This window comes from Mastomys coucha, unplaced genomic scaffold (assembly GCF_008632895.1).
Source record: "Mastomys coucha isolate ucsf_1 unplaced genomic scaffold, UCSF_Mcou_1 pScaffold5, whole genome shotgun sequence".
NCBI classification, from domain to species: Eukaryota; Metazoa; Chordata; class Mammalia; order Rodentia; family Muridae; genus Mastomys; species Mastomys coucha.
Genome location: NW_022196911.1, coordinates 112,291,550 through 112,318,563, shown reverse-complemented (window position 1 = coordinate 112,318,563; position 27,014 = coordinate 112,291,550). Strand labels below are relative to the sequence as shown.

Genomic DNA, 27,014 nt, shown 5'->3' with positions numbered 1-27,014 from the left:
AGAGAGAGAGAGAGAGAGAGAGAGAGAGAGAGAGAGAGAGAGAGAGAGACTTGAGGTAGGAATAGCATTCCATGGCATGAACCAGGGCCCAAAGAAGAGGACAAAATTAATCTGTGCACATATTTTATGATAAGAAATTTATAATACTCATGTCAGTATGATGGATTTTGTTATAAAATTGCTTTGAAAATATTATATTTCACAAAATTGGTCTGCTCTGCCAGGTTCTTGTCTTGGTTTTGCAATAAGGCATAAAGTTCAGGCAGCTCTCTCATCTTCTGAGGAACTGAGAACAGATACTGCTAGAACAGAGGCCATGTGAGAAGGAAGGCCACGGGGAAACTGGTGAGACACTGAGGTGGCTTGCTCTTGAATGGCATAGGATAGTGACAGTTAGGACCTAACCTAAGTTTGATCAGTCTGCTGTATGCCTCTTCTGTGGTCAGCAGTGATCCTCTGACAGCCCAGGTCAGCAGTGACTGGTGCCACTTCCCACTGTGGCATCAAAATTAGAGTAAGGCTTGTTCCACTCTGACTCCCAATTTTTAGGAGCCAAGGACAGGTGGAGTCTTAGATTTCTTTTCTTTGTTTGGAAACTCTTTCTGGTTCTCCAAGAACCCAAACCCAAAGCCATCAGGCAACTGTGTACGCAGAGTCGGCCAGCGAGAAGTGTGGCTGCCTGTATGGCTGGATTGCTAGCTAGCGGCAGCAGGGGCTGATGTCCTCTCTCTCTGACCTGTCTTCAAGGAAGGTGGGCTCTGCTCTAGAGACTGAGGAGTCAGAAGTGAGTGATCAGAGCCTTTGATGGCTAGAGAGCCCAGTCCTGCTCCTGTTGACATGTCTGTCCCCCAGTCCTGCTCCTGTTGACTGTCCCCTCCTCCACATTGAGTTTTGTAGATGTGTAACCTGGGGGGAGGCAGCATGACCGCGTCTCAGCAGTACCGTTCTTTAAAATGGGCCCGTGTACTCTGGTTAGCCTGCTTAGGGTGTGGTGACAGAATTCCCAATTACAGAGTTCTAGAGCATGTCCAGCACTGTTAGACTAGACTGCCTTGCTCTGTACTCTTAGCACATCCCAGGAAGCAGATGCCATGAGTAACCATCTCACCAGAAGGAGACCGAGCTTAAGAGGATTGGGTCACAAAGCTGGCAGGTGTCAGCTGAGGGTGTGTGAGCAGAGTCCAGATGGCACACAATAGGAGCAAGGCACAGGATGGTAGACAGTGCCAAGAGCCTTACCTTTTTCAACTGCAGACATGTGGGAGGGTCCAGTGACCTGAGGCTGCTAGTGTGAGCTATCTAGACAGAAGTTAGGACAGCAGGAAATGTTAAGAGGTATTCCTGGGCCTACCACCTGTCCCAGGGCAACAGCCTCCATCACTCAGTAGAGTAGGGGTCTGGAAACCAGCACGTGATAAATGATGCCAGCCAGGAATGGTGCCAGTGTCGCTCCTCTGGCTCTGTGGCCTTGATGCCCTTGTGTGATTTTCCAGCTTTCATGGGCACACAAAGAGCAGTAGCCCGGAAAAGAACAGTCAACGGCCATGCCCCTGGAATTCTGGCACTGCCCTCCTGATATACAGAGCCCAGCCAAACCTCATAAACACATAACCAAAAAGTGTTTACTTGGAAATAAGCAGACAAATTTCAACCAGAATACTGCCATGTTCCTCCCCCTCAGCAAGAGGCTTGGAGATCTAATAAATTGCACAAAATCCCCGATTAGCTAACTTCTCTTTGGCATAAGTCGTCAGAGCCCCCAACAAGTGTTGAAGTATGGGGCCTTAAAAGGTCAGCTTAGCTGAAGGCCCAGGTGGTGTTCTTAGTGTCAACAGTCAGCTCCAGCTAAGCACTGTGCCACCAGCAGATTGAACAACACTTGTTTCCTTGATAAGGCTCCAGATGTCTGACCTGTCGCCCCGGGAAGTGCCAGAACTGGGGCCAGGTAGCCGTTGTCTGGAGGAATAGGTGGCCATGGTGATAGCCTGTGTCACCATACTGGAAGGCTCTTGACCAGCTTCTCTTCAGCTTCTCCTCTTGCTGTTGTTTCTCATCTGGGTTTTCTGGGCCGCACCGGGGTCTTCCCGTCTCTCCTCTCAGAGCAGCAGCAGTGGACACAACAGCAGCTGCAGGCTATCAACAGCAGCACTAAGACGGTAGCTGAGGGGAGAGAATGGCCCAGAGCTGAAAGGCCAGGAAAGAAGTGATGCCCGCCCTCCTGGAGAACCTCCCCCTCCCTACCCACTGAAGGACAGGAGAGGCTGAGGGTCCTGCTGTCTCTTGCTCCACTGCCTCTGGGCTCCTTTTGACTCCTTTCAACTTGTGGCTGACACCTGGTGGTTTCCGGTTCCCAGTACTGCCTAACAACTTAGGCAGTGCCAGAGGATGTGGCAAATCCCTTAGCTTCCTCTGGGACACTGCTTTTCCTCCTTATCTGAAGGAGACTCGCCGGCCTTCCAGCTGGCACCATGGGTTGGTCTCCCAGGTATTGGGAAGAGCCTATGGGACACTGAGGGGACAGAGTTAAAGGGTCAGGATAGATGCCCCACTTGCCTGTGAAAAGAACGATGATGGAGAAGGCCACGAGCTCCACGGGCTCCGCCTGAGGGAGTTGTTGCAGTTTCAGCAGCAGCCGCTCTCCCACAGAGCGAATCTCCCCCACAAAGTCTGTGGCTGCCATGTTGGTAGGGCTCCTGCCGGTCTATAACCACAGAGACAGTGAGAAGCCCAGAGTCCCTGCCGGGCTGCTCCCTGGCTGGGAGTTAGCTCCAGTGAACCAGCCTCTCCCACCATAGCCTGCAGAACAGGTTTGTCTGTCTCAGCCCTGTACCAGGGTGCATCCCAGGGAGGGAGACGGGGTCACGGAGGTCTGCTCAGCCGGAGCCCTCAGCCCACACCTGGCTGGAGCCACCCCAGGCAGGGAAGCCTCGTGACAAACGTGACCTGGAGAGAGCCTCTGAGGGGCTGTCGGATAAGGCTGCAGTTGGTGAAGGTTCTGACCATCAGATGGCAAGACCATACTGTTGCGTTCCTTTGTCTTGAGACACCAGCACTAGGTTTTTGCTGGGGTGCCTCAGCTGACACAGCTCCCTGGCCCGCCTCTGATTTTTTCAGGTGCCTCCCTTAGATACCCTCAGGGGGACAAGACAGGCCTTAGGATTCTGTGTGGGAGGAGAGTCAGACTCCAAGAACAGGTTCATGAGGACTCTAGCTGGGATCAGCTGTAGAAGGAGAGATTATGGCTTGAAGTCCCCAAGAAAACATCCCCCTTCTCCCCCCAGGCCAATGTCTTCACTCATATTACTGTCATGTAAGCAAGGAAGGACCACACAGTATTCCCTGGAGGCCTCATCCAGATAGGACTGGCTAACCAACTCTTCCCCTCCTGGCCTGGACCTGTTCTGTTGTAACCAGAAAAGGCCTGTATGCAGAGTGCTGACTGTCCAGGGCTCCTGGACAGAGCCTAGGCAGAGTTCTCAGCAGAGTTTGCATTGAGGCCTTGAACATAAATGCCTCCGCCCTTACATCTGTCCTCCGCCCCTTACAAGAACAGGGACAGCCTTGTGCCAGTTCAATCAGACTGGTTCTTCCTGAGGGGTAGGAGCAGGTGACCATGGGCGTATCTTTGATGATTGTCACCTTGGCCCAGGTCTCAACCGGGCAGGTGGTTCCTTTTGCTGTGGTGTGTGACACCGGTCACTCCCAGCACTCCTGCCTGGCACATAGCAGGTCTAAAACTACCCTGCAGGTCATGTGATAGGGTCATCCTACACATGTGCTCTCTGCCTGTGTTGTGCAGCCTCTGAGAGTGAGAGGCCTGGCTGCCTATAGCTGCCCAGTGTAGAAGGCCAGACCCTTTGACCCTTCTCCGAGTCCCCCTCAGTCACGTAGGCCCTGGCTGCTGCTCTTCTTCAGGAACTGGACCACGGCTACCAAATATCTGAATTTCCTTTCTAAGTACACGGTGCAGCTCTGAATTTGTTGTATGTTTGGTTTATTTTCACTTTTGTGCTGTGGGGAATGGACTCCGGGACCTTCCTCACAAGGCAAATACGTACCATGGAGCTGCATGCCAGTCCTGTGGTGCCTTCTCTAACTTCATTTGCCATCACCTGCTGCAGTCATGCTATCTCAACCCCTCCCCGTCCTGTGCGTGGACAGGCTCTTTATCTCTGTGCTGTAGTGGAGGTGAGAAGCCCTAGGGAGGGGCCTGGCTCCAGGAACTTTCTCTGGGTGAGGCCTGACAGGTGCCAGGAAAAGACAAGATGAGCCTAGCCAGTGCCCCTCCTGCTGCCCATATCCTCTTCATAGAGGCCTGCCTGACTGTGTAAGAACCAGACTATAGCTATTTGGAAGCCCATGGGCTGAGCACAGTCAATACCACCTCTGTGGAACTGGGGCATTGATTGTTATCTGTTCATCAGCACCAGAGTAGGGCACACCAGGCTTTTTGAAAACTGCATGTGTTGCCACTAAAGGCACAGATACATGTGTCCTGCTGTTGTGAACCTAAGACCGTTCCTTCTGGTGAGACCAAAGGAGATGCTGCCTTTAGCCAGCTGGAACATGCTTGCAAAAGGACAGTGATGGATTCGCTCTCCTGCCCTGGGACCTCTGGAACATTCCTCCCCCAGCCCCCAGAAAGAGTGTGCATGGGGTTCAGAACCAGGACTGTGGTTGCTTACCCTCCCTCTTCACCTAGGTTTGGTCTGGCTTGTTCAGCTTGACTGGCACTGTGCCCACATTGCCTCCGAACCCAATGGAGACACTCCTTAAAAGCAGAAGCAGGCAGGAGGTTGGTGGTCAGGAGAGCTTTCTCACTTGTGTGCCACGTCCTGAGACCTAGAGAGAGACAGTGGTTAGGGTGAGAGAGGCGCCAGCCTTGTCAGGGTTGGTGGGCTTGGGAGCCTAGGTCTAGCTGAAGGGTCTAGCAATATCCAGTTCCCAGAGCAGGAAGAGGCAGTAGGCTGGGGCTGGACCTGCTGTGCAGGGCAGTCAGGATTTGTTGATCAAAAGGTCCAGCTCTCAGAGTTACTCCCAGCTTCTCATGTGTTTTCCCCACTGTTCTCTGCACTCTGCATGGCTTGTAGAGTTGGAGAACTGCAGACTTGTGCCCCATGCACCTGAGCTCTTCTCTATAATAAGAATGTGGACCACCTAGCATGGGCAGCCTCATGACTTTGTGCTCAGGGCTTCTATAGTCAGCCCCACTGGAAGCTAGGTGGGACGTGGGCACCTATGCCAGCCTTGGGATGTAACCTGGAGCATTAGGTCTTGTCTGCTTTACCAGCAGAAGTGGGGCTGCAATGCTCTCTGCCCTCAAAGGGCTGAAGAGGAACCCTCTTTGCTTGGCAGTTGATGTTTTGTTATTTTAAGCTCTGACCCAACATAACAAGCACATTTCAGAAGGGGGAGCAAAGGGGTCTTGTTCTCCAAAGAAGAAAGAGGCACATTCCAGCAGGTCTCCAGGCATCTTCCCAGTGGGCTATTTAAAGCAGAGCCAACAGACACTTGGTGCCCAATATAACCAGGGGTTGTCAGGTGACCTTGTTCCCCAGCAGTGGTCAGGGGAGAGAGAGCTCTAGAGCTGGCCCCTGTTGACTGGATATCCCCTAGGTTTGGGTGAAGCCAAGCAAAGCTACTAGTAATTTTGTGTTTCCTGGACGATCAGTCCCAGGTTCACCCAATTATTTCTAAGCCATACTTTATGCCCAAACCTGGGGGAACTAGAGCCTTCCCCCCACCTCTCGGTTTTTCAAGACAGAGTTTCTTTTCTCTATGTAGCCCTGGCTGTCCTGGAACTCACTCTGTAGACCAGGCTGGCCTCGAACTCAGAAATCCACCTGTCTCTGCCTCCCAAGTCCTGGGATTAAAGGCGTGCACCACCACTGTCCGGCACCTAGAGCCTCTCTTAATGCCATGTTTGGTAGAGCAAATGGTAGCTTCCTGTGGTCCAGGAAGGGGGGACAGGCTTGGCTGCCACTGAGGCCCACCTGTTGCCCAGGCTGCTTGTCCAGCAGATTTGGAACCTTCTGTGGATGCTCCACAGTGGTCAGAGAGGGCTAGCACAACAGAGAAGGAAACTGGCCAAACTAGAGGGACTGATTGGTGTTCCTGGGTGTGGCGTGTGACATGGAGGTTCAGTACAGTAAGTGGCTGTCCTATAAGCCAGACAGCCGCAACTCAGCACCACAGCTTCTCTACTTCCTCTGTAAACTCGATCGTCCGAGCCCCCCACGTGGATGAGGGCAGCAGTGTGTCTGTGCCTGATAAGAGTATCACCGATTACCCTGCCGTTTTGTCATGGGGGCTCTCGGCCACTTTTGTCTTGTTGAGGAGCATCTTAAATGAGACATCATCAACAGATGTGAGAGACCCGAGAGGTCAGAGCCTGCCCAGCAGGGCGGAAATGCCCACTCTGTACCCTGCTGAGTGTTTGAGGGACTCCATCTCTTCTGGGGCTCCAGTTTGGAATCAAAAGTGGGTGCTTGAAGCCTTGGTGGTTCTGCTGCCCTGGCCCCCAAGTGTTCCAGACAAGGGAGAAGACTTCCTGCTCTGGTGGTCATGAGAAACTAAGCGAGCTCTTCTTCTGTACCATGGAAGCTGGGCCTCCCTCTGAGCTCAGGGACTGCTGCAGCCCGTGTGTCCCTCCGCTGCACACTTGTCAGTATTAGCACAGGAGTTAGCTTCCCAGCCCCACACAAGCCACAGTGTACTTCCTCTGCTGAGCCAGAGACACTGGGCCCTCCCCTTGGTTTCCATACTGGATAACAGCGTGTTTGCTTTGGAAGGAACGTCTCACGGGGACTTGAACCTCAGTGTGAGGACAGGAGGCAGGAGGGGCTAGCAGCCTCCTCTCCTGAGGCCCTCCCAAGAAGGCTGTGCTTTCACTGCCCGAGGAATGAACCGAAGAACTGTCTCGGGCAACCATTAGAATGGTCAGTCTGGAGGAGAATCCTGGGGTCTTTTCCAAAACTCATCCGTGCAGTCACAAACTCCTCTCCAAACCTGGGTTTTGAATTAGGGGTGCATGTCCCTGGTTCAGTTTTCAGAGATCATTGCCAAAGGAGGATCAAGGGGGTCCTGAGAATCTAAGTGGGTACAGAGACCCCTCCCTAGGCCGATCCTGACCTGAAAGCACACAGCAGTGAGCAGGTCAGAACCCCAAAAGACATGGAAACTGCTGCCTTTGTCCAGCACCCAAGTAGGTTATTCTGCTGCCGGTTCATCTCTATCCCGGGGGACAGAGGCCATTGAACAGGCTGGACATACCTTATTCTGAGCCTTCCTGAGAACCAGGGAGGGCTCAGCCCTAATCCTTGGGGAAATGGAGGCTCAGCAAGCATGGGGGCCCTATTTTAAACTCACTGAATAGAAAGGGTTTAAATTGATGTGTAAGTCAGCAGCCCCTAGCCCCCATGCTACCGAGTAGCAGTGCAGTCAGTCTACTTCTCCAGTGCCTGGTCCCAGGGGAAGAGCACACAGGAGGTGACTAAATCCCCAGAGCAGAGCAGCCTAATGTATCTCCAAGGCGTTCCTCTCCGAGCTCATGCTGAGCTGTGGCTCCTCGCCAGAGATAGGAGACCCGGCTGCCCTTCCCCTCCTTTCCCGATCCTGTCACCTCTAGCCAGTGTCTCTTACCTGGGAGCTCAGATAATGGGGAGCCACGAAGAGGTGCCCCAGTATAGAGCCTCTGTGTATCTCCTGGAAGTCCCTTGGCCACCACCTTGACTTCTTCACCAGCGCTGCTGCTTTCCTGCCTGACAGGCGGCTGCTCCTCACTCAGGCACCTCCTGGTGCTAGCTCCCGGCTGCTGACAGCCAGCTGCTGTCCAGCTACAGCACTTCAGCTTTCTTGTTGTTGGTTGTCCTGGAGATCTAGGTATCCAATGACGATTGTGAGGAGGAGCCCAAAGGAGCCCTCCCCTGAGCTTGCCGTGCCCTTCACGCCCAGTGCCTTTCCCTGCCTAGGTCCACTCTGCTCTCTGGACCCCTTTCCCTGCCTAGGTCCACTCTCTCTCTGGACCCCTTTCCCTGCCTAGGTCCACACTCTCTCTGGACCCCTTTCCCTGCCTAGGTCCACTCTGCTCTCTGGACCCCTTTCCCTGTCTAGGTCCACTCTCTCTCTGGACCCCTTTCCCTGCCTAGGTCCACCTGCTCTCTGGACCCCTTTCCCTGTCTAGGTCCACTCTCTCTCTGGACCCCTTTCCCTGCCTAGGTCCACTCTGCTCTCTGGACCCCTTTCCCTGCCTAGGTCCACTCTCTCTCTGGATCCCCTCTCAGTTCCCTCTCTTACTCTTCCTCCTGTTCTGCCCTCCTCCTGCCTGTGGGCCAGGCTGTAGGCTGTAGGCGGAGGGCTGGGGCTGGGCTAAAACAGAAGTGGTTGGCTGTGGTTCCCTGAGGAAATAACCCCAGGGGGCTCCGTCTGAGGTTGCTGGAGGAAGAGGGTGGAGTGACTCCCTCTTGAGTGCCCCACCACCCTCTGGATGGCCTTTTTGGCTTGTGTCCCTGACCACCCTGGCCTGTCTCTTGGGCCACTCTCTGGCTGCTCCCTCTGCCCTCTCCCAGAAAGAAAAACAGGGGCTACAGGACCACCCAAGCAAGTCAGCAAGCTTTCAAGTATTCCGCCATCAGCACTCAGGGGCATCGGGGGCGGGGGATATGAAGATCCTAGATATCTTAAAAGTAGCCTGCTTGTTTTGGTGAGGGGCCTTGTGTCCTTCTAAGATAAAGGCCACTGCTGGTCTCACTGCTGGTCTCACTGCTGGTGTCACTGCGCTCAGCTGTCTCCACTCTGGCTCTGTTGGCCTATTAATGTTTGTCGGTCTTGCCACCAGCAGACCAGGCTGCAGAGGGAGAACTGATCTCAGCTCTGCAGTCAATGGAGCCCTTTGAATCTGAGCACAAAACCCCAGTGAGCCAGGGCTTGGGGGCAGGGTGCAGACAACCATATGGTCACAGTGTCTAGATGCCAAAGCTTCTCCGAGACGGGACAGGCCACTGTACAGGCAGCAGTCTAGAGCAGAGGGAGCATTTGTCGTGTACATTCAGTGTCAGTGGGAGCTGGCTGCAAGAGCGCCCCCAGTGGCCGTCGCAGCTGTCTCCTGCCACTTCTATGCAGTTTTAGGGCTGTTCTTCGCTTTGCTGGAGGGACCCTAGTTCCTTAGAAGGTTGCGTTGCAATTTGCTTTCATTACAATAGCCTGCTGTGGGGTCAGATCCGCAAGCAGTATTCACACCAAAAACCCCTCTGGTCTGACGCCATTAGTGCCCGCCAGTCTGCTCCAATGGCTTTGCCTTTGATGTCTTTCCTCTGGTGCCCAACCCTATACCACATCTCTGGCACTAGGAATCGCTGTTTGTAAGGACCCTGATAGAACAGTAGACTCTCCCAGGGCCTCGACCTGGGGATCAGAAGAGAGACTGGCCTGCACTAGCTCGGGCAGAGGGTGGGTATCCACAGGGGATCATCTGGAGTTAGAAGGGGAGAGGGAGGCTCTAGTGAGGATGGATCTCTCTGGCTAAGTGGGCTCACTAGTGACTAGGCATGATGGCCGCTCTCAGCCTTGCTGTGCCTCTAGCACAGTGGCTCTCGGCTTTCCTCATGCTGTGGTGACCCCCAACCATACATCATTTTCATTACTACTTTATAACTGTAACTTTGCTACTGTTAAGAAGTATACTATGTTTTGGGTGGATAGTCTTAGGTAAACCCTGTGAAAGGTCATTCAGCCCCCAGGCCCACAGGTTGGGAGTCATCCGCTCTTGGAGCTATGCCAGGTACAGCCCTCAGTTCAGGGCAAAAGAGCTCATGGTGGGTAGGGGCCGGGGGAAGCTAGATGTCTCTAAGGGAAGATAAGATCAGGCATGAGCTGCTTGTGGGAGCTCATGCCTGCAGTCCTAGAACTCAGGAATCCGAAGCAGGAAGCTCATGAGTTTAAAGCCACACCCTGAGCTGTAGTGAGACCCTATTTTTTATTTTTTAGAGTTTTCTTTCTTTCTTTCTTTCTTTCTTTCTTTATTTATTATAAATAAGTACACTAATGTCTTCAGATGCACCAGAAGAGGGCATCAGACCTCATTACAGGTGGTTGTGAGCCACAATGTGGTTGCTGGGATTTGAACTCAGGACCTTTGGAAGAGCAGTCAGTGCTCTTACCCGCTGAGCCATCTCACCAGCCCGGAGACCCCATCTTAAAAAGAAACAAAAGACTAGGTGTGGCAGAGGCAGATTTCTGAGCTCTGAGGCTATCCCAGTCTACTGTGATGAGGACTCAGTGAGCTCTGGGCCCTTGCTACATAGTGAGACCCTGTCTCACAATAACTGGGAAGAAAAAGAAAGAAACAAGTATTAAAGGCAGGCTAGGCTCTCTCCTGGGCTCTCCTCCTCCCCCACAGCGAGGAACACTTGCTGTGGAGTGTCTCGTCCATGCTCACAGCCTGATGGAGCACTGTTGTGCTCCACAGCAGAGGACAGAGGCATTCAGGGTGAAATGCCTACCTGATGTGGCCTTGGTGGCAGAGCCTGACTCTCCAGGGCATTCCAGCTCCGTGGGCAGAGGGAAGAGCAGGGCCCTAGAGCTCACAGGAAACCAAATAGAATGAGATTCACATCCTGAATCGCAGCCGCCCAGTGTGTTACATGCCTGCATGGAAACTACTCCAGCTCCCTGCCCCAGCTCTGCAATGGCAGCTTCCCAAGCCCCATGGACAGGGACTGAGGAAGACGGCTCAGAGGTTAAGAGCGTGTGCTGAATTCACAGAGCACCCTAGGTTCAGTTCTCAGCACCCCATGGTGGCTCGCAACCATCCGTAACAAGGTCCAGGTGCTCTGACACTCTCCCAATCTCCTCAGACACATAAAATAAGCCTAAAAAGACTTTTGAAAGCCATGAATCCCCGAGTGTGGTGCTGGATAGTGACCCAGCCAGTGCTTGGAGACAAGGATGAGCAAACACTGGCCGCCTCAGCCCCTCAGCCCCTCGGCACTGCCTGTTCTAGGTGCCGCCATGCTGCCATTGCTAAGTACTTTGGGGATGCACCACCCGCCTGTGCCAAAGGCTGTGACTACTGCCAGAGTCCTACAGCCATAAGGAAGAAGCTTGAAGCCCTGGAGCGCAGCAGCAGCTGGAGCAAGACCTGCATCGGGCCCTCCCAGGGAAATGGCTTCGATCCTGAGCTGTATGAGGGAGGCCGCAGGGGCTGTGGGGGCTTCAGCAGGTGAGGAACCATGAAAGGCATAGTCATTGCATGGTACCAGCCAGGCCAAAGGTGGCCTTCCCGCAGGGTGACACATGATCTTCCTGGGGCCAGCACATCACTGTCCCATCAAGTGGGGAAAAGCAGAGGCCCGACCATGGCTGCTCTCACCTAGCCTGTCCTTTAGGTATGATGAAGGTTCTGGAGGTAGCGGTGATGAGGGCAGAGATGAGGCCCACAAGCGGGAATGGAATCTTTTCTATCAGAAACAGATGAGCCTGCGCAAGGTAAAGAGGGCAGAGTCCTTGACGGGGCTCAGTGGCTCTATTTGGTTACTATTGCTCTGAGAAAACCGCATGTGTGACCAAAGCAACATGGGAAGGAAGGGTTTGTTTGGCTGACATTTCCAGCATCAGGGGAAGTCAGGGCAGGAGCTCAAGCAGGAACCTGGCGGCAGAACTCAAGCCCAGACTGTGGAAAAATGCTGCTCCCTTGTTCAGGTGTATACAACCCAGGACCACTTGCCCAGGAGTGTACAACCCACAGTAATCTGGGCCTTCCATATCCATCAAGAAAATGTCCCCACAGACCAGTCTGCGGGAGGCAGTTCCTCAGCTGAGGGTCCATCTTCCCAGATGTCTCTAGTTTCTGTCAAGTTAACAAAAAACCTAAGCTGGCATGGTGACGCACAACTCTAACCCTAGCACTTAGGAGGCGGAGGCTGGCGTACAAGGCCAGAGACTGACCATATAGCAACTATCTGAAAGGCACTGCCCCCTAAAAAACAAAAAACAGCACCCAGTGACCCATGCAGGGCCTCGGTGTCCCCCTTAGTACCACCTCTAGCCGTGCAGCAGGACAGGATGTCTCATGTCCCTCCTGCTATCTGTCTTTCAGGGCAAAGAGCCCAAGATAGAAGAATTCACACCCCCAGGTTGGTACAGAGATGCTGCAGGGGCTTGGGTGCTGTGCCCGGCGGTAAACGGTGGAGGGCTCAGGAAGGCTGGGGGAGCTGGCCAGATGGAAACCCTTGTCTACCCTGTTCCCAGACGAAGACTGTCCCCTGAGAGAGGCTTCAAGCAGGAGGATCCCTAAGCTCACAGTGAAGGTAAGAGAGGGGCAGCTCTTCACTTGCCCTCAGGCCCCCTCCTCACTTGCCCTCGGGGCCCCTCCCTGCTCCTGAGGGGGGTGACTGGGCTTCTCTCTCATAGGCCCGTGAGCACTGCCTGAGACTTCTGGAGGAGGCTCTGAACAGTAACCACCAGGCTGCAGGCTCCACTCATGGGTGAGCATCCTGAGATCACCAGGGTAGGAACCAAGGATCGCTCCCTCAGAGAATGCCTCTCTGCAGTTGTGGCTCATCTTACTCCATGGGTCCTGGTCCTTACAGCCCTAATGGGTGTGCACCAGCATCTCCTCGAGAATTCTCAGCAGAGTCCATGTGCCCATCCTCACTAGGCCCGCCTGTTCTCCTGTGCTTGTTTCTTCCTATAGAGCTGACCTGCAGGCCAAGGCTGTGGAACTGGAGCATGAGACATTCCGGAATGCCAAGATGGTCAATCTGTACAAGGCCAGTGTTCTGAAGAAGGTAAGCCAAGGGTGCAACCAGGTAGTACATGTTCATGGGCTTAGGGTAAGGCAGAGCAGCCTCTTCATACTCAGAGGCCATCTGCCAGCCTGCTGGCCTGGAGTCATTGACCCCAGTGAGGCTTGTCATCGGCTGACTGGAGGTGTAGCTATCCCAGTGAGAACTCAGGCTTCCCTGGCATCTGCTCCAAGCTGTGCTGCGTCTAAGCACAGCAGAATTGGAGGGTGGGCACTGAGCTAAGCAGTAGCTTGTGAGTGCCACAGTCTCCCCTGTTCCTCTTTAGGTAGCTGAGATCCACAAAGCCTCCAAGGATGGCCAGCTCTATGACATGGAAAGTGGCACCAAGAGCCGCGGGGCTGTGGCTGAGCTCTTGGAGCCCAATGACTATGACATCCCACCAACCTCACATGTGTACTCGGTGAGCAGCAGGGACCCACTGTCGGCCTAGGTTCAGGGAAGGCTCCACTGCCCTCTAGTGGGACACACTCCTCTCCTGGCGTCACAGCCCTGCTCAACCCAGGTGTCAGAAAGGGTCACAGAGCAGCGGTGCTCTGCCTCCTGTGCATCATCTGCCGGTGGGCCCTCTAATCCCGTCAGCCTGGTCCCCAGTGTGTCCTGTTCAGCTTCTTGCATTCCTGAGACCCTCTCACCACAGCTGCCCTTGAGGAGGGTCTGGGGTTTTAAGCCTTATGACGACTTCTTTCTTCTCACAGCTCAAACCCAAGAGAGTAGGAGCTGGCTTCCCCAAAGGCCCCTGCCCATTCCAGACGGCCACAGAACTGTTGGAAAAGTCTCAGACCCAGAAGCAAGCCCCAGAGGCTGTGCTGGAGGGTGAACAGGAGCCCCCAGGCTGGGTCTGTGACCTTCAGGATGAAGATAGGAGCAGGCCCTGCCCTGGGTACCAAGAAGAGGCTCCTGGAAGCAGTGCTAATTGTGGGGATCCCTCACCTGAGACGAGGACAAAAGGGTCTTCCCAGGGCAGAGCCAAGGCTAGAGCCAGCAGGAAACAGCAGCTCCTAGCCACAGCAGCCCTTAAGGATTCCCAGAGTATCACTCGATTCCTCTGTCAAAGAACAGAATGTCCACCTCTCCCTGCTTCAGTCCCAAGACCAGAAGATGGCAGCCCCTCCTGTGGGGATGTCCCAGGGAAATGCACAGAAGAGCTTGGAGCCCAGGGACATTTGGTGGCTGTATTTCAGACTGAGTGTCCCAGGGAGAAGCCAAGGTAAGATTTGGGTATCGAGGAATCCTCATAGTTCTTATAGCAGCATCTGACCCCTGTGCTACCTGGGCCTGTGAAACTTGAAGCTCATTCCATAGTGGGCCCAGCTGGGAGCCTGGGTTGAGAGTGTGGCTAGACCCAGACTTCTGATGCCTTCTTCCCTCTGGCCAGCACCTGCTCACTCGGAGACCAGAGCTTCCCGGAAGGTCAGCCTAGCCCTCTAAAGGAAACCCAGACATCCAAGCGGCCCAGACCACAGCAGGTACTGTAGGGCTGGGAGCTTAGGGGAAAGGGGAGACTGGTGGGGTGGTGGGGAGCTGCCCTGCCCTGGTCAGGGGTTCAGGGAAAATCACTTCTCATACTCTAGCAGCAGGTGGGATGGGCTGGAGAAAAGGCACATGGCACTAAAGTGTAGGCTTCCTTCAAGAAGAGGGGGTGGAGCCAATAAAGGGGACCCCCAGAGTAACCCTACGTGCTATGGCCCTCTACAGGACCACCCAGAACAGAGGGCGCAGAAGAGGCTTCGCCCCTCAATCAAGTCCTCCATCTTGGCTGCAGCCAAGGGCAATGCCTTGGCTAGTGATCCCAGCACTGAGAACAAAGTGGCTGGAGAAACTTGCCAGCTCTCAGCATCTGGCATCTCCCTGAAGGAGGCGGCAGACATTGTGGTCAGGTACCTGACCCCCTTCTACAAGGAGGGCAGGTTTCTATCCAAGGTAGGTTGAATAGGCCTGGAGTACTCGGGTCAGTGTAGGGGAGGTTGGGGCTAGCAAGGACTGTGTACCCTGAATGAAGAAGGCAGAGCAGCTGCTGCCCACTCTACCTGCCATGCCCTCGGTGGCTCCTCTTTTCCCTTTGCTTTCCAGGACTTGTTTAAGGGCTTTGCCCGCCACATCTCACATTTGCTGGCTCGGCAGCTCTCTCCTGGAACGAGTGGTGAGTGCCAGCTGGGCCAGGGCCAGGGCACTGTGCAAAGGGGAGGGGCTGCTGCCCAGAGTCCAGTTCTTACTGTCCCCTGTGTCCCCTACCCATCTGCAGTGAAGGAAGAGGCCCAGAGCCTCATCAAGCAGTTCTTTCACAATCGTGCCCGGTGTGAGAGTGAAGCCGACTGGCATGGCCTGTGTGGCCCACAACGATGACTGCAGCTGGCTGGACAGGCCTGCCTCTCCCTCCTGCCCTCTTTGCCACCAGCTTTCTCAGGGTCTTTCTCCCCATGCCCAAACCTCACTCTGGAGGTGTCACTAGACACCCAAATGAAGAAGGATGTCAGAGGTCAGCCCACCTTCCCGTTTAAACCCTCGTGTCCTTTCGTGCAGCCTGCTTTCCTGACCTTCATGGCCACATCCCCAGATTAGAAGGTCCAGATAATATGGCTGCTGCCATGGCGGGGGTAGTGGGGGACGTGACCAATGGGCCTCCTGTATTATACTTAGGTTCTCTACCAGGGTGAGACCCATTCTGGTCCTTCACTGCCCTCTTCCATGAGCTGCCAGGCGGTAGGCCTTGTCCTAGCAGAGTTCACTGGGAGAGAAGCAGCCGTTCTCTAAGCTCTGAGCTCTGCCGCCCAGGAAGCCCAGGCCCAAGTGAGATGTTTGCGAGAATAAAGCCCTCCTTGTGGAGACACACACGCAGTCTTTCCTTGGGTGTTTTACTTGTGCTGCTTTAGAGCCAAGTGGGCATCATCTCCCCAGGCTGGCCATCATATGCCCACACCCAGTGCCACGGCCCCAACTCTTGTTCCAGTCCGCCTCAGAGGGAGCACATCTGCTTACTCGCCCAGGTGAAGTCACAAGCCCTGCCTTATGGCTTCCACGCTGGGTTGTGCTGCAGGTTCAGAGCAGGACCAAGGCAGACTGTGCAGTGCAAGGCGGCTGCCTTCTCTCCATCCTCCTCAGAGGAGCCCTGGCCACTGAGAGGACATGCTGCCTAGCAGGAAGATGATGGTGTGCTGCAGCTCCTGGGCCTGCGATGCAGAGATGGCTCAGTGCAGCTCCACACTCCCACCACCTCAGCTGAATAAACACACCTCCTTCCTTGGGGCCACAGGCTTGGTCACTCACCTGTGGCAGCTCCAACCAGATGGTCTTGGGGTTGTCAGCTGAGCCATAATTGAGTTCTAGGCCAGGGGGCCCATCCTCCTGCAGCGGGCTCAGCAAGTGGAGCCGCTGCAGGTCTTTCAGGGTGATGGAGCAGCAGAGTTTCTGGGGCAGCAAATAGACCAGAAATTGGTTCCCCGGGCAGAGGGGGTAGCAATGAATTGTGTGAGAAATGACCGGGGCGGGGAGTGTCCCAGCCCACACAAGAACAGGAACTCTGCCTACCTGAGAGCTGGGGTCCATGAGAACAAGGTGTTGGCGGTTGAGCCCCAGGAGGACTGGTCCTGGGAGGACCAGCTTACTCACTCTCAGCACTACATACACAGTGTAGCCAAAGAGGGGCAGCTGGGCCGTGGTCTCTGGGTAGAGAACAGAGCAAGGGTCTTGGCTGCTCATCTCTGGTACCTACTCCACTTTGCTATGCAAGATGAGGCCTCCTCATCTTCCCACCTTCACCCCTCCCCTCCCAGTCCTTGACCCTCTCAGGCAGTAGGCCCTTGACATATAGACCTTGACGTAGACCTACCGATAAAGCCAATCTGTGCTTTCTGCTTGCTGTACTCTTGCATCTGCCTCAGCTCCTGGCTCACCAAGCTCTTTATGTTGGCTGTGTTCACCTGCCGTTGCAGTGGTTTGGGAATGTACGTCAGCAGCTCTTGCCTAGGGTGCACAGCCAAGGTCAGTTCTGCTTGTGGGCATGGACCACCCGGTGCAGGGCGGAGCATGTGGTGCCAAATAATGACCGGCACCTATTATGGATAAGGACCCTGGGGGCTTGCTCAGGAGCAGGTTGGGGAGGGGCAGGAAGAGAGGAGAGGTATTTACTACTCCAGGCCAGTCTGGTCAGGATAGGCTAAGTGAAGGGGTCTTGGCTCTGAAGGTGGTAGGCAGGTTTGGGGGAGGGGTTAAGCCGAGTTCACTCACTCTGATGGAGGACTAGTTGTGCTGGCTTTGTCAAAGTGTTGGAAGGCAGCGAGCTGGGCAAGGAGAGCCTCTTCCTGGGCGCTGACCATCAGCTTCCCTTGCAGGTAGTCCCGCAGCACCTGGGTAGGAGGTCTGTGTCACAACCGCCCAGCAGCTGGCCACTTTTCTTGTCATAGAGCGTCATTGTGGAGAAGGGAGTCTAGAGGTTGCCCAGACAGGACCTCCCTGCTCTTAGCAGTGCCACTGCACAGCAGTTTGGGGGCAGGGGCTGACCTGGCCATAGTGGGTTTCGGTGTAGGTGGGGTGATCAAAGTGCAGTGGAGTCTCCCAGCCAAGTCGCCGGCTATGAAGGCTCATGTCCTGGTCTGTCATTACATTGTTGATGTACTCATGGGACGACAGCGGCCGAACCAGCTCACCTGTATGAGGCCCATGTCAGCACTGAGCACAGACAACACAGAATCTGCGTCTGTGTGGCGTAGACAGCGGCTTGGGCAGGGAAGGCTGTCCCTGGGCTCACCTTCTCCCTTGATGAGGAAGAGGGCAAATTCCTGCACCTCCCCTGAGTCCAGGACGCCCATCTGTCCACACAGTTCCTCTAGCACTTCCCCTGCCACCTGGGCACATGGACAGGCTGTGATGATGGAGACTGGAGCCCAGAGTGGAGGCATGAAGCCCCTTTTCCTTGGTAGCCCCCGCTCACCGTGAATGTCTGGGAATTCGTCCTGTAGTCCACACCCCCAGGCAGGTGAATTAGAAGCAAACGAACTGCTTGCCCTTTCTGTCAGGTAGGTTGTAAGGTCAGTCTTCAGCAATCAGAGGTCCCTGCTCCCCTGTCAGCACCGCCATCCCACCCCATTATAGGAGAGTCCTGAAAGGCCCATCTGTCCACTCCTAGTACCAGAAAAGCATTCATTTCTCCAGGTAATGGCAGCTGCTGGCGTCCCCCATATTTAACTGTGCGCTGGAGGTTCTCCTGGCTCGTCCGGGCCAGCTCTGCAGAGAGCCAGAATGATGGAGGTCACAGGTGTGTCCAAGCCCTTTATGTGGCAGGGCATTCTCAACCCTGGCCCAGGCACCTTGGATGGGGCTGGAATCCTGCAGGAACTTGGTCACATAAGGCATCAGCGTGGTAGATGGTGCAAAGAAGCCCGTGAAGAGGGTTAGAATGCTCCAGCCCAGAGCACAGTGCGTTCTGCAGGGCAGAGCTGGGTTTCAGGCTGGCCAACCGCAGGGCTGTTCCCACCTGCGTCCCCTACCTCCCCCACAAACCCCACTCACGGCTGGGGGTGTCCTGTGACTTGCTTGATGACCTGGCAGTACATCTCATCCCTGAGGTCCTCTTGGCACAGCTGTGGGGATGAGAAGAGTGAGTGGGTAAGGCAAGGGCGGGCCAGCAGAGCCCAGGGAGCTGCTGGGAGTGATGGCTGCCTGGGGCCTGAGTAAAGGTGACATCCCAGCAGTCACCTCTTCTGTTTGCCCTCAACAGCTGCCAGCTTTTACCCAACCCAACTGGTCACTGATTTTTATACTCCATTGGAGATGGAACCCAGGACCTTCAGAATGCTAGACAGTGGGGCTGGAGAGAAAACCCAGTTAAGAGCTCTTGCTGCTCCTGTTTTTAGAAGGTTAGAGTTTAGTTCCCAACACCATGTCAGGCAGATCACCTAGAACTCCGGCCTCAGGGGCTCTAACACCCTCTCCTAACCTCTGCAGTCACCTGCATGTGTGGGTACCCATAAATCATGAGTAAATCTTAAAAAGAATGCTGAACAGGAGCTGGCAAAATGGCTCAGTGGGTATGAGGACATTCCTGACTAAGTCCCGTCCCAGTAATTCACATGGTGGAAGGCGAGAACAGATCCTCCACAGGTTGTCCTCTGGCCTTGGAGTGCCTACACAGAATAAAAATGTAACAATGCTAAGCAAGTGCTCTCTAGCGCCATAGTGAGAGAGGCAGCTGAGACTGGTGCCTTTAACCCGCTTCTCTGAGTGTTCTTGGTTATCTTTGCTCACTCCCCATCTCTGCTGCATGCCTTTGGCCTCTACAGCTCTCCCATCTGGTTCAGTCTCTGCCTCCAGTCTAGAGTCTCTTGGATTCCAGGCCACCCCATTCACCTCCCATGTCTAAAACAGATCCTCTGCCAGCCTACACCTGCTCATGAAGGCTGGTCTCTGCTCTCTGGCTTCACACTCACAGTAAGCTCTGTGACACACCACCCCCACCCTACATCTCCCCTCTTTGCTGCTGCTTCTGGGCCCAGGCCAGGACCCTCCTTCGCCCGGGGTCATCACAGTGACTTCCTTTCCCCTTAAATTCCTAGAGCATCAAGCAACAGCCAGAGTAACCGTGTGAGATAGAGCAACGATTCCCATCAACAAGTTATAGGTTTACTGGAAAATCAAAGCCATGTAATATAATAGCCTGAGCACACAGAGTCACGAAGCTTCTACCTCACCAGCACTTTTCTTGCACTGCTCCTGTCTCTCCTGTGAGACTGGAGCCTACAATGGCTTAGCCTCCACACATTATGGATGCCTAGTTGCCGGCTTTGAGTGTTTAGGAGTAACTGGAGACAAAATGTATTTTGAAACGTATTTGTAGAGTTGGTAAGATGACTCAGTGGGTAACGATGCTTACCTTGAAGTCTGATGACCAAGTCCCATACCCAAGACCCACATAATAGAGAATCACCTCCCGCAAGTTACCCGCTTACCTCCACAGGCGCACTGTGTGTGTACACGCATACTCTTGTATGTATGAAATGTATGGGAGTAGACACACTGGCACAGTCACACTGTGTGTGCACACTCTTGTACGTATGAAATGTATGGGAGTAGACACACTGGCACAGATGGCAGCAATGTGAACTCAGGAGCTAGGAGCCACATTAACCTTCGTTCCTATAGCACCTCGCTGAATATTGGCTTTATGTGGACTTTAACTTTCAATCTAGCACACTAACTAAAGAGTGGACCCCTCAGCTCTTAGGCATTTGTGGTTTGCAGAGTGGAATAGCCGAAAAGTAGTGCGTGAGCTGTTTTGAAGATAAATCATTTTGAAAAAATTGAGAAACTGGTGTGTGTGTGTGTGTGTGTGTGTATGTGTGTGTGTGTGTGTGTGTGTGTAGAGTTCCATTCAGGAAGGCAGGCAGGGGGCTTTGGGTCTTCGCACATGGCTCTTGCTTACCTTCAGCAGCTCATAGAGCAGAGCCAGCTGATCCTTGCCCCGGGGCTTGGGCTGGTCCCCCATAAACTGCATCAGAGCTGCGGGCACGACATGGAGCACAGTTAGCAGGGCCTGGCCTGACATCTGACACCAGAGTGGACAGTCGTCTCTAACTTGGTTGAGGAAGAAATAGACTCAGGGAAACCCTGAGGGTACCAGGGTCAGCCAGCTGCCCCAGATGCCACACAGCCCATGGATGGAGACACAAACTGGTGGGGCAAACTTCCCAAATTGGCAGATGGGCAGATCCAGGGAGAGCTCAAAGTAAGAGGGGAGCCAGGTGCCCGGGTACAAAGCTCTGTGCACATGGGGTCCAAGGCTGCCTGCAGCCACTCACCCTTGAAGCCAGCCACAGCTTTACTGTTCGTGTCCTCACTGCAGAAGCTGGTGATGGATTCCTGGATGGGGTCCTGTAGCCAGAGAGCCTTAGCTGTCATCTAGGGCCGTGGGAGCCAGAAGGCAGATCCTAGGGCTAGACTCCTCCCTCACCAGGCCCCTTGCCTTAGTATACTGGATCAGGTTGGCGACGGCCTTCTCTTTGGTGTCTCTACTCATCTGGGCCAGCCTGTAGAGGGCAGAGGAAAAAAACCAGCCCGGCTCGCTTGGTCTTGCCCTTGTCCCAGGTCATGAAGCCCATGGGAAGACCAATGGCCTGGTGACTCCGTGGGACTTTTCCTGGGGAAAGCTGAGGACAGACAGGCACACAGGGATTGGTTCAGGGCGCTCACCAGGTATGAGGCTTCCGGAAGTAGCGCAGGGCAAATTCCTGCATGGTGTAGTTGTGGGAGTCAGCAGACGAAGAGCTGTAGGTTGTAAAGGAGGGCGCCTCCGAGGCTTCACTGGGTTCTTGTTTCCTGGGATGGGTGGGGCGCTGGGAGCACAGGAAATTTGGTACCACCCCAGTACCCACCACCTTACCCAGAGGCCCAATGCCCAGTCTCAAACCCTGGTCCCCATACCCATTAGACCCAAGAGGAGTGACACCACCAGAAGCCAGGAAAGCCAAGGTTATTTATTAAGCATCCTCTATGGAGACACCAAACTAAGGACCAGAGGGTGTGGCTTACAGTCTCACAAATGGTAAAAAGTCAGGAGAGGATAAGGATAGGAACACATGGAGCACTGAACACCAGGCCACAGGAAGTGGGCAGCACCCGAAGCAACCCTGCTCTTTCCTTCCGAGACTCCAACTTAGGCCTGTGTCACTTCACCATTTCTGTCTTCCTCACCTCTTGAGCTGGCCCCGGCTTACTCTTGCGCTGCCAGCTGTTTCTCTTCTTTCCCAGGGAAAAGGAGAGGTCGGGGGCAGCAGCTGGCTGCACCATGTCAACAGGAAAGAGTCCAGAGCGGCCCCCGGCAGAACCGAACTGCCAGCCTAGAAGGCATTCCCAAACGATGGTTCACCTACCTCATCCCTCTCCCTCCATGGCAGCCTCCCTCTGCCAGCCCTGGGGATACCTGGTTCCAGAGCGGCCACTGGCAGTAGCCTAATGAGGTCCCCACGGTGGAAACTGAGGAGGGCGTTGTCATCGGTGATGTAGCTGCGCAGGGCAATGACATAGCCGGAGTCCTGCGGGTAGGTGGGTGAGCCACAGCCTGCCTGGACGGCCTCCCACCCAGTAACCCAAGAGTACTAGGAACCTCGACTTAAACTCAACTCGGGAGCACCAGGCCGCCCAAGCCAGCCCACACTTGCCTTCCTGAGGTCGCTCAGGAACTGTTCCACCATGGCCTTGATGGCCCTCGCCCAGGCTGTGTGCAGTATCAGCTGCTCATTGTCCAGTGACAGCTCCAGGGTGGATCGGCCCCTGCACTGCACAGCCAGGACCTCAGCGTAGCTGTGTATAGAGCCAGGGTATGAGCTAGAGACCGACCCTGGCCACCCAGGTCAGGCCCAGGCACCGCACCAGCTTACCTGTAGGAGCAGAGTATCTTCAGCTGGTCCAGGTGGAAGCTCGGGCTCTGGGTCACCTTCAGCAGCCTCAGTCCCCGGTGAGACACACCCAGCAGCTGTACATCACTGCCACTCTCGCCCTGTCAGGAAGGCGAGTGGGTCAGTCACACTCCCGGCTCAGATGTCTGGAGCCCCTGAGCACAGAGTTCCACAGCTGAGCTGAGTCACACTCCTTAAACCCAAGCCACCGGGGGGGGGGGGGGGGGGGGGGGGGGGGGGGGGGGGGGCTGGCGAGATGGCTCGGAGGGTAAGAGCACCGACGGCTCTTCAGAAGGTCGTGGGTTCAAGTCCCAGCAACCACATGGTGGCTCACAACCACCCGTGGTGAAATCTGACACCCTCTTCTGGTGGTCTGGGGACAGCTACAGTGTACTCATTTATAATAATAAATAAATCTTTAAAAAAAAAAGAAAAAAAACAGCGAGCCACTGACCGAGACTGGGAAGATGCGTGAGAAGTAATTGGCCCAGTTGTCCCGGGCAGCAACCACAATGCGTTTTTTGATGCTGTCTTCTGCAACGTCAAGGGAGTCCAGGCCCACCTCCAAGTCTCCTGTGGGCAGGAGGGTTCATGATGTCCTTGCACCCATGACACTTCACCTCTGGGGCAGGGCCAACCCCCACACCCCAGCTCTGAGGACCCATACCCAGAAAGCCTTTCATTTTGTGCCGCTCCTCCTGTGAGATCCGGGTGCAGGACTCTGTGAAGGTGTCCCGCAGGATCTGTGGGCAGAGCAAGGTGGTCAGCGTCAGGTGCGGAGACCAGAACTCATCCACAGCAGTATGGGTGTGCGATGCACAGGGGCCAGTGGTGGTGCATACATAACCCAGCAGTGCTGGCTGAGTCTGGCTAGAGACACGGGGACAGGCAGAGGGATGGAGGACAACACAGAGGCTCCTAAAGCCTGGGATCGTGTCCAGACCTAGAGCTCTTCCTTCCCCACCCCACACCCACCACACTCCTTCCTTCAACACCATGGTCTGCTGCTGCCGTTGGCATAGTGTATCAGCTGAGATACACTGCCCAGCCAAAAGCCACCACATCTAGTGTGTGCTACAGCCTGGGCCATGAATACTTTGGCCCTCTCATTTGCAAAACTAAGTCGGTCACTTAGTTTTGTAAGGATCCAGTGAGGCAGTGCTCCACACAAAGGCAATGCTCTCTGGGTGCTCTCTGGGTGCTCTGTGGGTGTGGTGGGTTGGTGGGGGTGGCAGGTTGGTGGTTGGCCAGGCCCTCACCTGCTGGCAGAGGAGATTGAGGCAATATGGATGGCTGAAGTTCTCCCGGGGGTAGAACACCTACGGCACAATGGAGAGAGCAGAGCTCACACCGGGCTGTGTCCTCCCATCCTTCTTCTACCCTCCCAGGCCCAGCCACAAAAACCAGCTTTGAAAAAGTGGTTCGTGTGGGAGGGGGTGCACTGGGATTTTGGGCCAGGATCTCACACAACCCACCACTGCCCTGCCAGTGCCAGCCCCAGAAGCCCAAGATCCCACCCTACCCCCGTGCCCACCTCCTTGCGTAAGAACAACTTCCAGGGTGCACTGGCATAGGAGAAGCACACACTTCCAGAGGGCACAAGGAGCTTTGTAGAGATGCCCTTGTCCTCCATGGGCTCTGCCAAGGCTGCCAGAGAGAGAGGAGAACCTTAAGATGAGGGCCGACAGAGCTGGGACTGAGGTGCCAGAGACCCTCATTCTGGCCTGGTTTTCTCAGCCTCCAACCACTTCAGCTGTGACTCCTGCCATTATCCTGCCTTTGTTTCTGGTCCTGAGTTTTTCCTAGTGTCCCTGACCATGTCAGCTACAGCCACTGAGTCTCCACCCTTCCCTGCCCCGATCAAAACACACATCTGTCATGTCTACATCAAGGACAACACCCTATAAAAGTCAGTCCTTTAGTGCCACACAGGCTCCAAGGTGCCTCTGCCCTACCCGGGATAGGAATGAGGAATCCAGGCCGCAAAGGCTCCAAAGTCCAGATGCTCAAACAGCTGGCCTCAGCTAAATGGGGATGACTTCTGCCATGAGTCCCAAGAGGCCGTCATGAGTGCTACTACCAACCCAAAGAGGCTCCACACTGGAAAGGGGATTCCTCACCAGGAGACTCCACTGAAGGCGTCTTGGGCTCCCCAGGCAGAGGCGGTGGGAGTGCTGGTGGAGGCGGGGGTGCTGGAGCTGTTGGTGGATTTGGGCTACCTGGGCCAAACAAGTCCCGAAGGGGCCCCTGCTTTTCCTGGATGGACAGGGAGGGCTCAAGTCGAGGTCGAGCCTTGGGTCGAGGAACCACAGCCGGCGGAGAGCTCTTTCCTTGGTTAGGCGATGTCTGCAGGAGAAGGCACAAGCCTACGGTCAAGGACAAGTTTACCCTGAAAGCCCAGGATTCTTGAGCAAATCAGCCCACGCCCTGTAGAAGCTGGATGGTTGGGGGCGGGGCTCACCGACAGCGGCGAGTGGGCGCCATTTATTCCTAACTTAGCCAAGGCCTCATCCTTAGGGTCGTTTTTCTTCTGAAAAGTTTTAATGGGCCTCGTGGAAGAGAGAGAAGGTTAGTGCATAGGGCGATCCCTGAGGAGAGGAACAGCTCTGGCCGCGTACCCCAGGGGCTACCTGGTGGGTTGTACAGGCACAGGCACAGGCCCTGGGCGGCTCTGGTACATGCGGATGATGTTGCGGATTTCCCTGCTGGGTTCTGGGCGCTGAGGGGTGGAGTTGGAGCTCTGCACCAGGGGTGCCCTACTGGGTTTCGGGCGCTGAGGTGTGGAGTTGGAGCTCTGCACCGTGGGAACCCCGCCCTGGGTGGGCACTTCCTCCTGTGCCGGTTCCACATCATCCTCCTTTACAGCTTTGGGCCTACTTTGCTTCAGCGGCTTCTTCACAACTGGGGGAGGAAGAGGAGGAGGAGGGGACAACCCTGCCAGGAAGAAAGAAGACAATTGAACACTGTACACTCGCTATGGGAACCAGGGGAGCCACAGCCTACCACACCTACCCGCTGCTTCCTCCTCTTCCTCCTCCTCTGTCTCCTCCTGGGGGATCTGAACCTTGGCTGGGGGCTTCACCGTCTTCACCTTGATCGGCTCTTGCCCTGAAAATGCCACAGGTGGCTCCTCTGTCACCTGTGCTTGCCTGGGCTGCTTCCCTGGGCTCCTGGCCACAGTGACAGGAGCAGAGTGCAGTGTCGCCTCCCCAGGCTACGGGCATCAGTTAATGACATGGCTGCCACCCTGAGCACACTCACCCATCTTCTGGAAATAGTCCCGTTTCTGTTGGAAGCTCCTGGGGCGCTGAGGCTTGCTCTGAGCCTCCTCTGGAGCGTCCTCCTGGCAGAAGGACGAAATGAAGAGCGGCCCCTAGAGGGCCATGCCCCTGTCCTCACGACATCCCCTTCTGGTAGCTTCTCAGACTCCATCTTGCCACCCCTCCCACACCAGACCAGCCCTGACCCAGAGCTCTGCCTAGCCTAGATTTCTTACTCTCAAGCAAACATCTGAAGGTTCTAGGTCACTCTCTGGCTTCTCTTGGGGGGCAGGAGGCTTCTTGGCCTTGGGAGCAATGGTTGAGGGTGGAGGCTGGGAGGTGGCCCCCGAGGCCTGAGCTGGAAGCTGGCGCCTCTGATTCTGCTGCTCCAGGGACAGGCTCATGGCCTGGGTGGTCATCTGCTGGGCCTTGGGAAAAGGAAAGACAAGCCCAATAAGAGCCTGGGCTGGCCCCACCCCATGCCCGCACGCTCCAGGCAGCCCCACTGCCTGGCCATGGTTCCTACCAGAATCATCGCCTGCTGGTTAATGAAGTTTTGCTGCTGTACTGCCAGCTGCCTTGAGTCCAAGCTGGGCATCAGAGGCTGTGGCTGGGGTGGCACCATCATGGCTATAAAGAACAGCAGATGTCCAGAGTAGGTAAGTGCCATGGCCAGATTGGAATCTCTTGGTCCTAGGCACCATCTGGTCTCCCATCAGGACCCTCCCCCAAACCTTTAGTCCTGAGAGCTTCGCTCCCAGTTCCCTTAACCCAGCCTCACCTGGCATGGTTGGGACTGTGCCCATGGCTGGCATCATGGGCATCTGTGCGGGTATCATAGCGGGCTGGTAGCTGGGTGCCTGCACCATACCTGGGTACACTAAGGGAACAGGTTCTCTCAGGGCCAGTCCTATTTGGCCCACACACACCTCCTCCCTCCAGCACCAGGCAAAAAAGGAAAGCATTGGCTGCTGGGGTTCTGGCCGGAGCTGCCAGAGCTCCCATCTCAGCTGCCTGTGGAGATTCAGAGTGCCCTTGCCTGTGATGTGGGGCCTGTGATGCCCTAGAGAGGCACCATCTCTACTCACCCATGGGGTAGCCCTGCTGGGTAGGCCCAATAGAGCCCCCTCCCTTCATGCGTCTGCTTAGGGCCCAGCCTTGTTCCAGATCCTGAAGAGACAATGTGCAGTGTCAGAAGCTAGAGCCTAGGAGGAACAGGAGTGGCCAGGCCCCAGAGTCCCAGCCCCAGCCCCAGCCCCAAAGCAAAGGGGAAGGTGGGTAGGCCGCTCACACTGAAACCCGGAGAGAACACTGGCTCAAAGATGTGATCCAAGAAACCATCCAGGTTCCCCGGCTTACGGGCCTCACCTGTTGGGCAAGAGTAAGTTCCTGCATCCAGAGGGCTGAGAGGCCACCCCTGAGCCCATTCCCAGCACTCTGCCAACCTCAGTGTGTCTTACCTGGAGGGCAGCTGCTGGGCAGTGTTGGGGCTGGACCTGGAGGGAGTCCTGGGGGCAGGGGAGGAGCCTGGACACCAGGGGCTGGCGGGATGCTCTCAGCTCTGT

General features: G+C 55.2%; 3 protein-coding genes across 6 annotated transcripts in view; 1 reads left to right on the top strand and 2 right to left on the bottom strand.

The window, feature by feature from the left end:
• The window catches only part of Recql5 (RecQ like helicase 5), a 39,911-nt gene extending 24,281 nt beyond the window's left edge, over window positions 1-15,630 (top strand). For 2 of the 3 annotated variants that reach the window (XM_031350501.1, XM_031350499.1), the window contains 12 exons: window positions 11,000-11,218; window positions 11,373-11,484; window positions 12,095-12,131; window positions 12,247-12,305; window positions 12,409-12,482; window positions 12,692-12,785; window positions 13,069-13,203; window positions 13,499-14,010; window positions 14,179-14,269; window positions 14,499-14,723; window positions 14,874-14,943; window positions 15,046-15,630. In XM_031350501.1, the coding sequence (XP_031206361.1) occupies window positions 11,000-11,218; window positions 11,373-11,484; window positions 12,095-12,131; window positions 12,247-12,305; window positions 12,409-12,482; window positions 12,692-12,785; window positions 13,069-13,203; window positions 13,499-14,010; window positions 14,179-14,269; window positions 14,499-14,723; window positions 14,874-14,943; window positions 15,046-15,146 (1,729 nt within the window). In that variant the 3' untranslated portion in view covers window positions 15,147-15,630. The remainder of the gene's footprint in view (window positions 1-10,999; window positions 11,219-11,372; window positions 11,485-12,094; window positions 12,132-12,246; window positions 12,306-12,408; window positions 12,483-12,691; window positions 12,786-13,068; window positions 13,204-13,498; window positions 14,011-14,178; window positions 14,270-14,498; window positions 14,724-14,873; window positions 14,944-15,045) is intronic. The other variant, XM_031350500.1, reaches the window with a different exon arrangement.
• Window positions 1,603-7,940, bottom strand: Smim5 (small integral membrane protein 5). Of its 2 annotated transcripts, XM_031350503.1 has the most exons (4): window positions 7,642-7,940; window positions 4,686-4,842; window positions 2,554-2,701; window positions 1,603-2,160 (listed from the first exon to the last, which is right to left on the bottom strand). In XM_031350503.1, the coding sequence occupies exons 3-4, from the start codon at window positions 2,678-2,680 to the stop codon at window positions 2,051-2,053; spliced, it is 237 nt and encodes a 78-aa protein (XP_031206363.1). In that variant the 5' UTR covers window positions 2,681-2,701; window positions 4,686-4,842; window positions 7,642-7,940; the 3' UTR covers window positions 1,603-2,050. The 2 variants fall into 2 exon arrangements, with proteins under 2 accessions (XP_031206363.1, XP_031206364.1); XM_031350504.1 differs by lacking the exons at window positions 4,686-4,842; window positions 7,642-7,940 and having other exon boundaries at window positions 2,554-3,096.
• An 11-nt stretch (window positions 15,631-15,641) lies between the features above and the next one.
• Window positions 15,642-27,014, bottom strand: part of Myo15b (myosin XVB) — a 36,865-nt gene continuing 25,492 nt past the window's right edge. Inside the window, 35 exon segments of the mRNA XM_031354088.1 lie at window positions 15,642-15,970; window positions 16,068-16,208; window positions 16,329-16,462; window positions 16,630-16,763; window positions 17,028-17,146; window positions 17,301-17,446; window positions 17,548-17,644; window positions 17,731-17,808; window positions 17,929-18,023; window positions 18,107-18,222; window positions 18,309-18,379; window positions 20,218-20,294; window positions 20,594-20,666; window positions 20,758-20,821; window positions 20,985-21,127; window positions 21,468-21,631; window positions 21,715-21,826; window positions 21,953-22,094; window positions 22,172-22,290; window positions 22,644-22,762; window positions 22,857-22,932; window positions 23,449-23,508; window positions 23,724-23,836; window positions 24,310-24,535; window positions 24,651-24,738; window positions 24,820-24,983; window positions 25,017-25,152; window positions 25,198-25,297; window positions 25,451-25,529; window positions 25,686-25,877; window positions 25,976-26,079; window positions 26,231-26,329; window positions 26,538-26,619; window positions 26,741-26,838; window positions 26,922-27,010. Coding sequence (XP_031209948.1) covers window positions 15,899-15,970; window positions 16,068-16,208; window positions 16,329-16,462; window positions 16,630-16,763; window positions 17,028-17,146; window positions 17,301-17,446; window positions 17,548-17,644; window positions 17,731-17,808; window positions 17,929-18,023; window positions 18,107-18,222; window positions 18,309-18,379; window positions 20,218-20,294; window positions 20,594-20,666; window positions 20,758-20,821; window positions 20,985-21,127; window positions 21,468-21,631; window positions 21,715-21,826; window positions 21,953-22,094; window positions 22,172-22,290; window positions 22,644-22,762; window positions 22,857-22,932; window positions 23,449-23,508; window positions 23,724-23,836; window positions 24,310-24,535; window positions 24,651-24,738; window positions 24,820-24,983; window positions 25,017-25,152; window positions 25,198-25,297; window positions 25,451-25,529; window positions 25,686-25,877; window positions 25,976-26,079; window positions 26,231-26,329; window positions 26,538-26,619; window positions 26,741-26,838; window positions 26,922-27,010 — 3,922 coding nt within the window. The 3' untranslated portion in view covers window positions 15,642-15,898.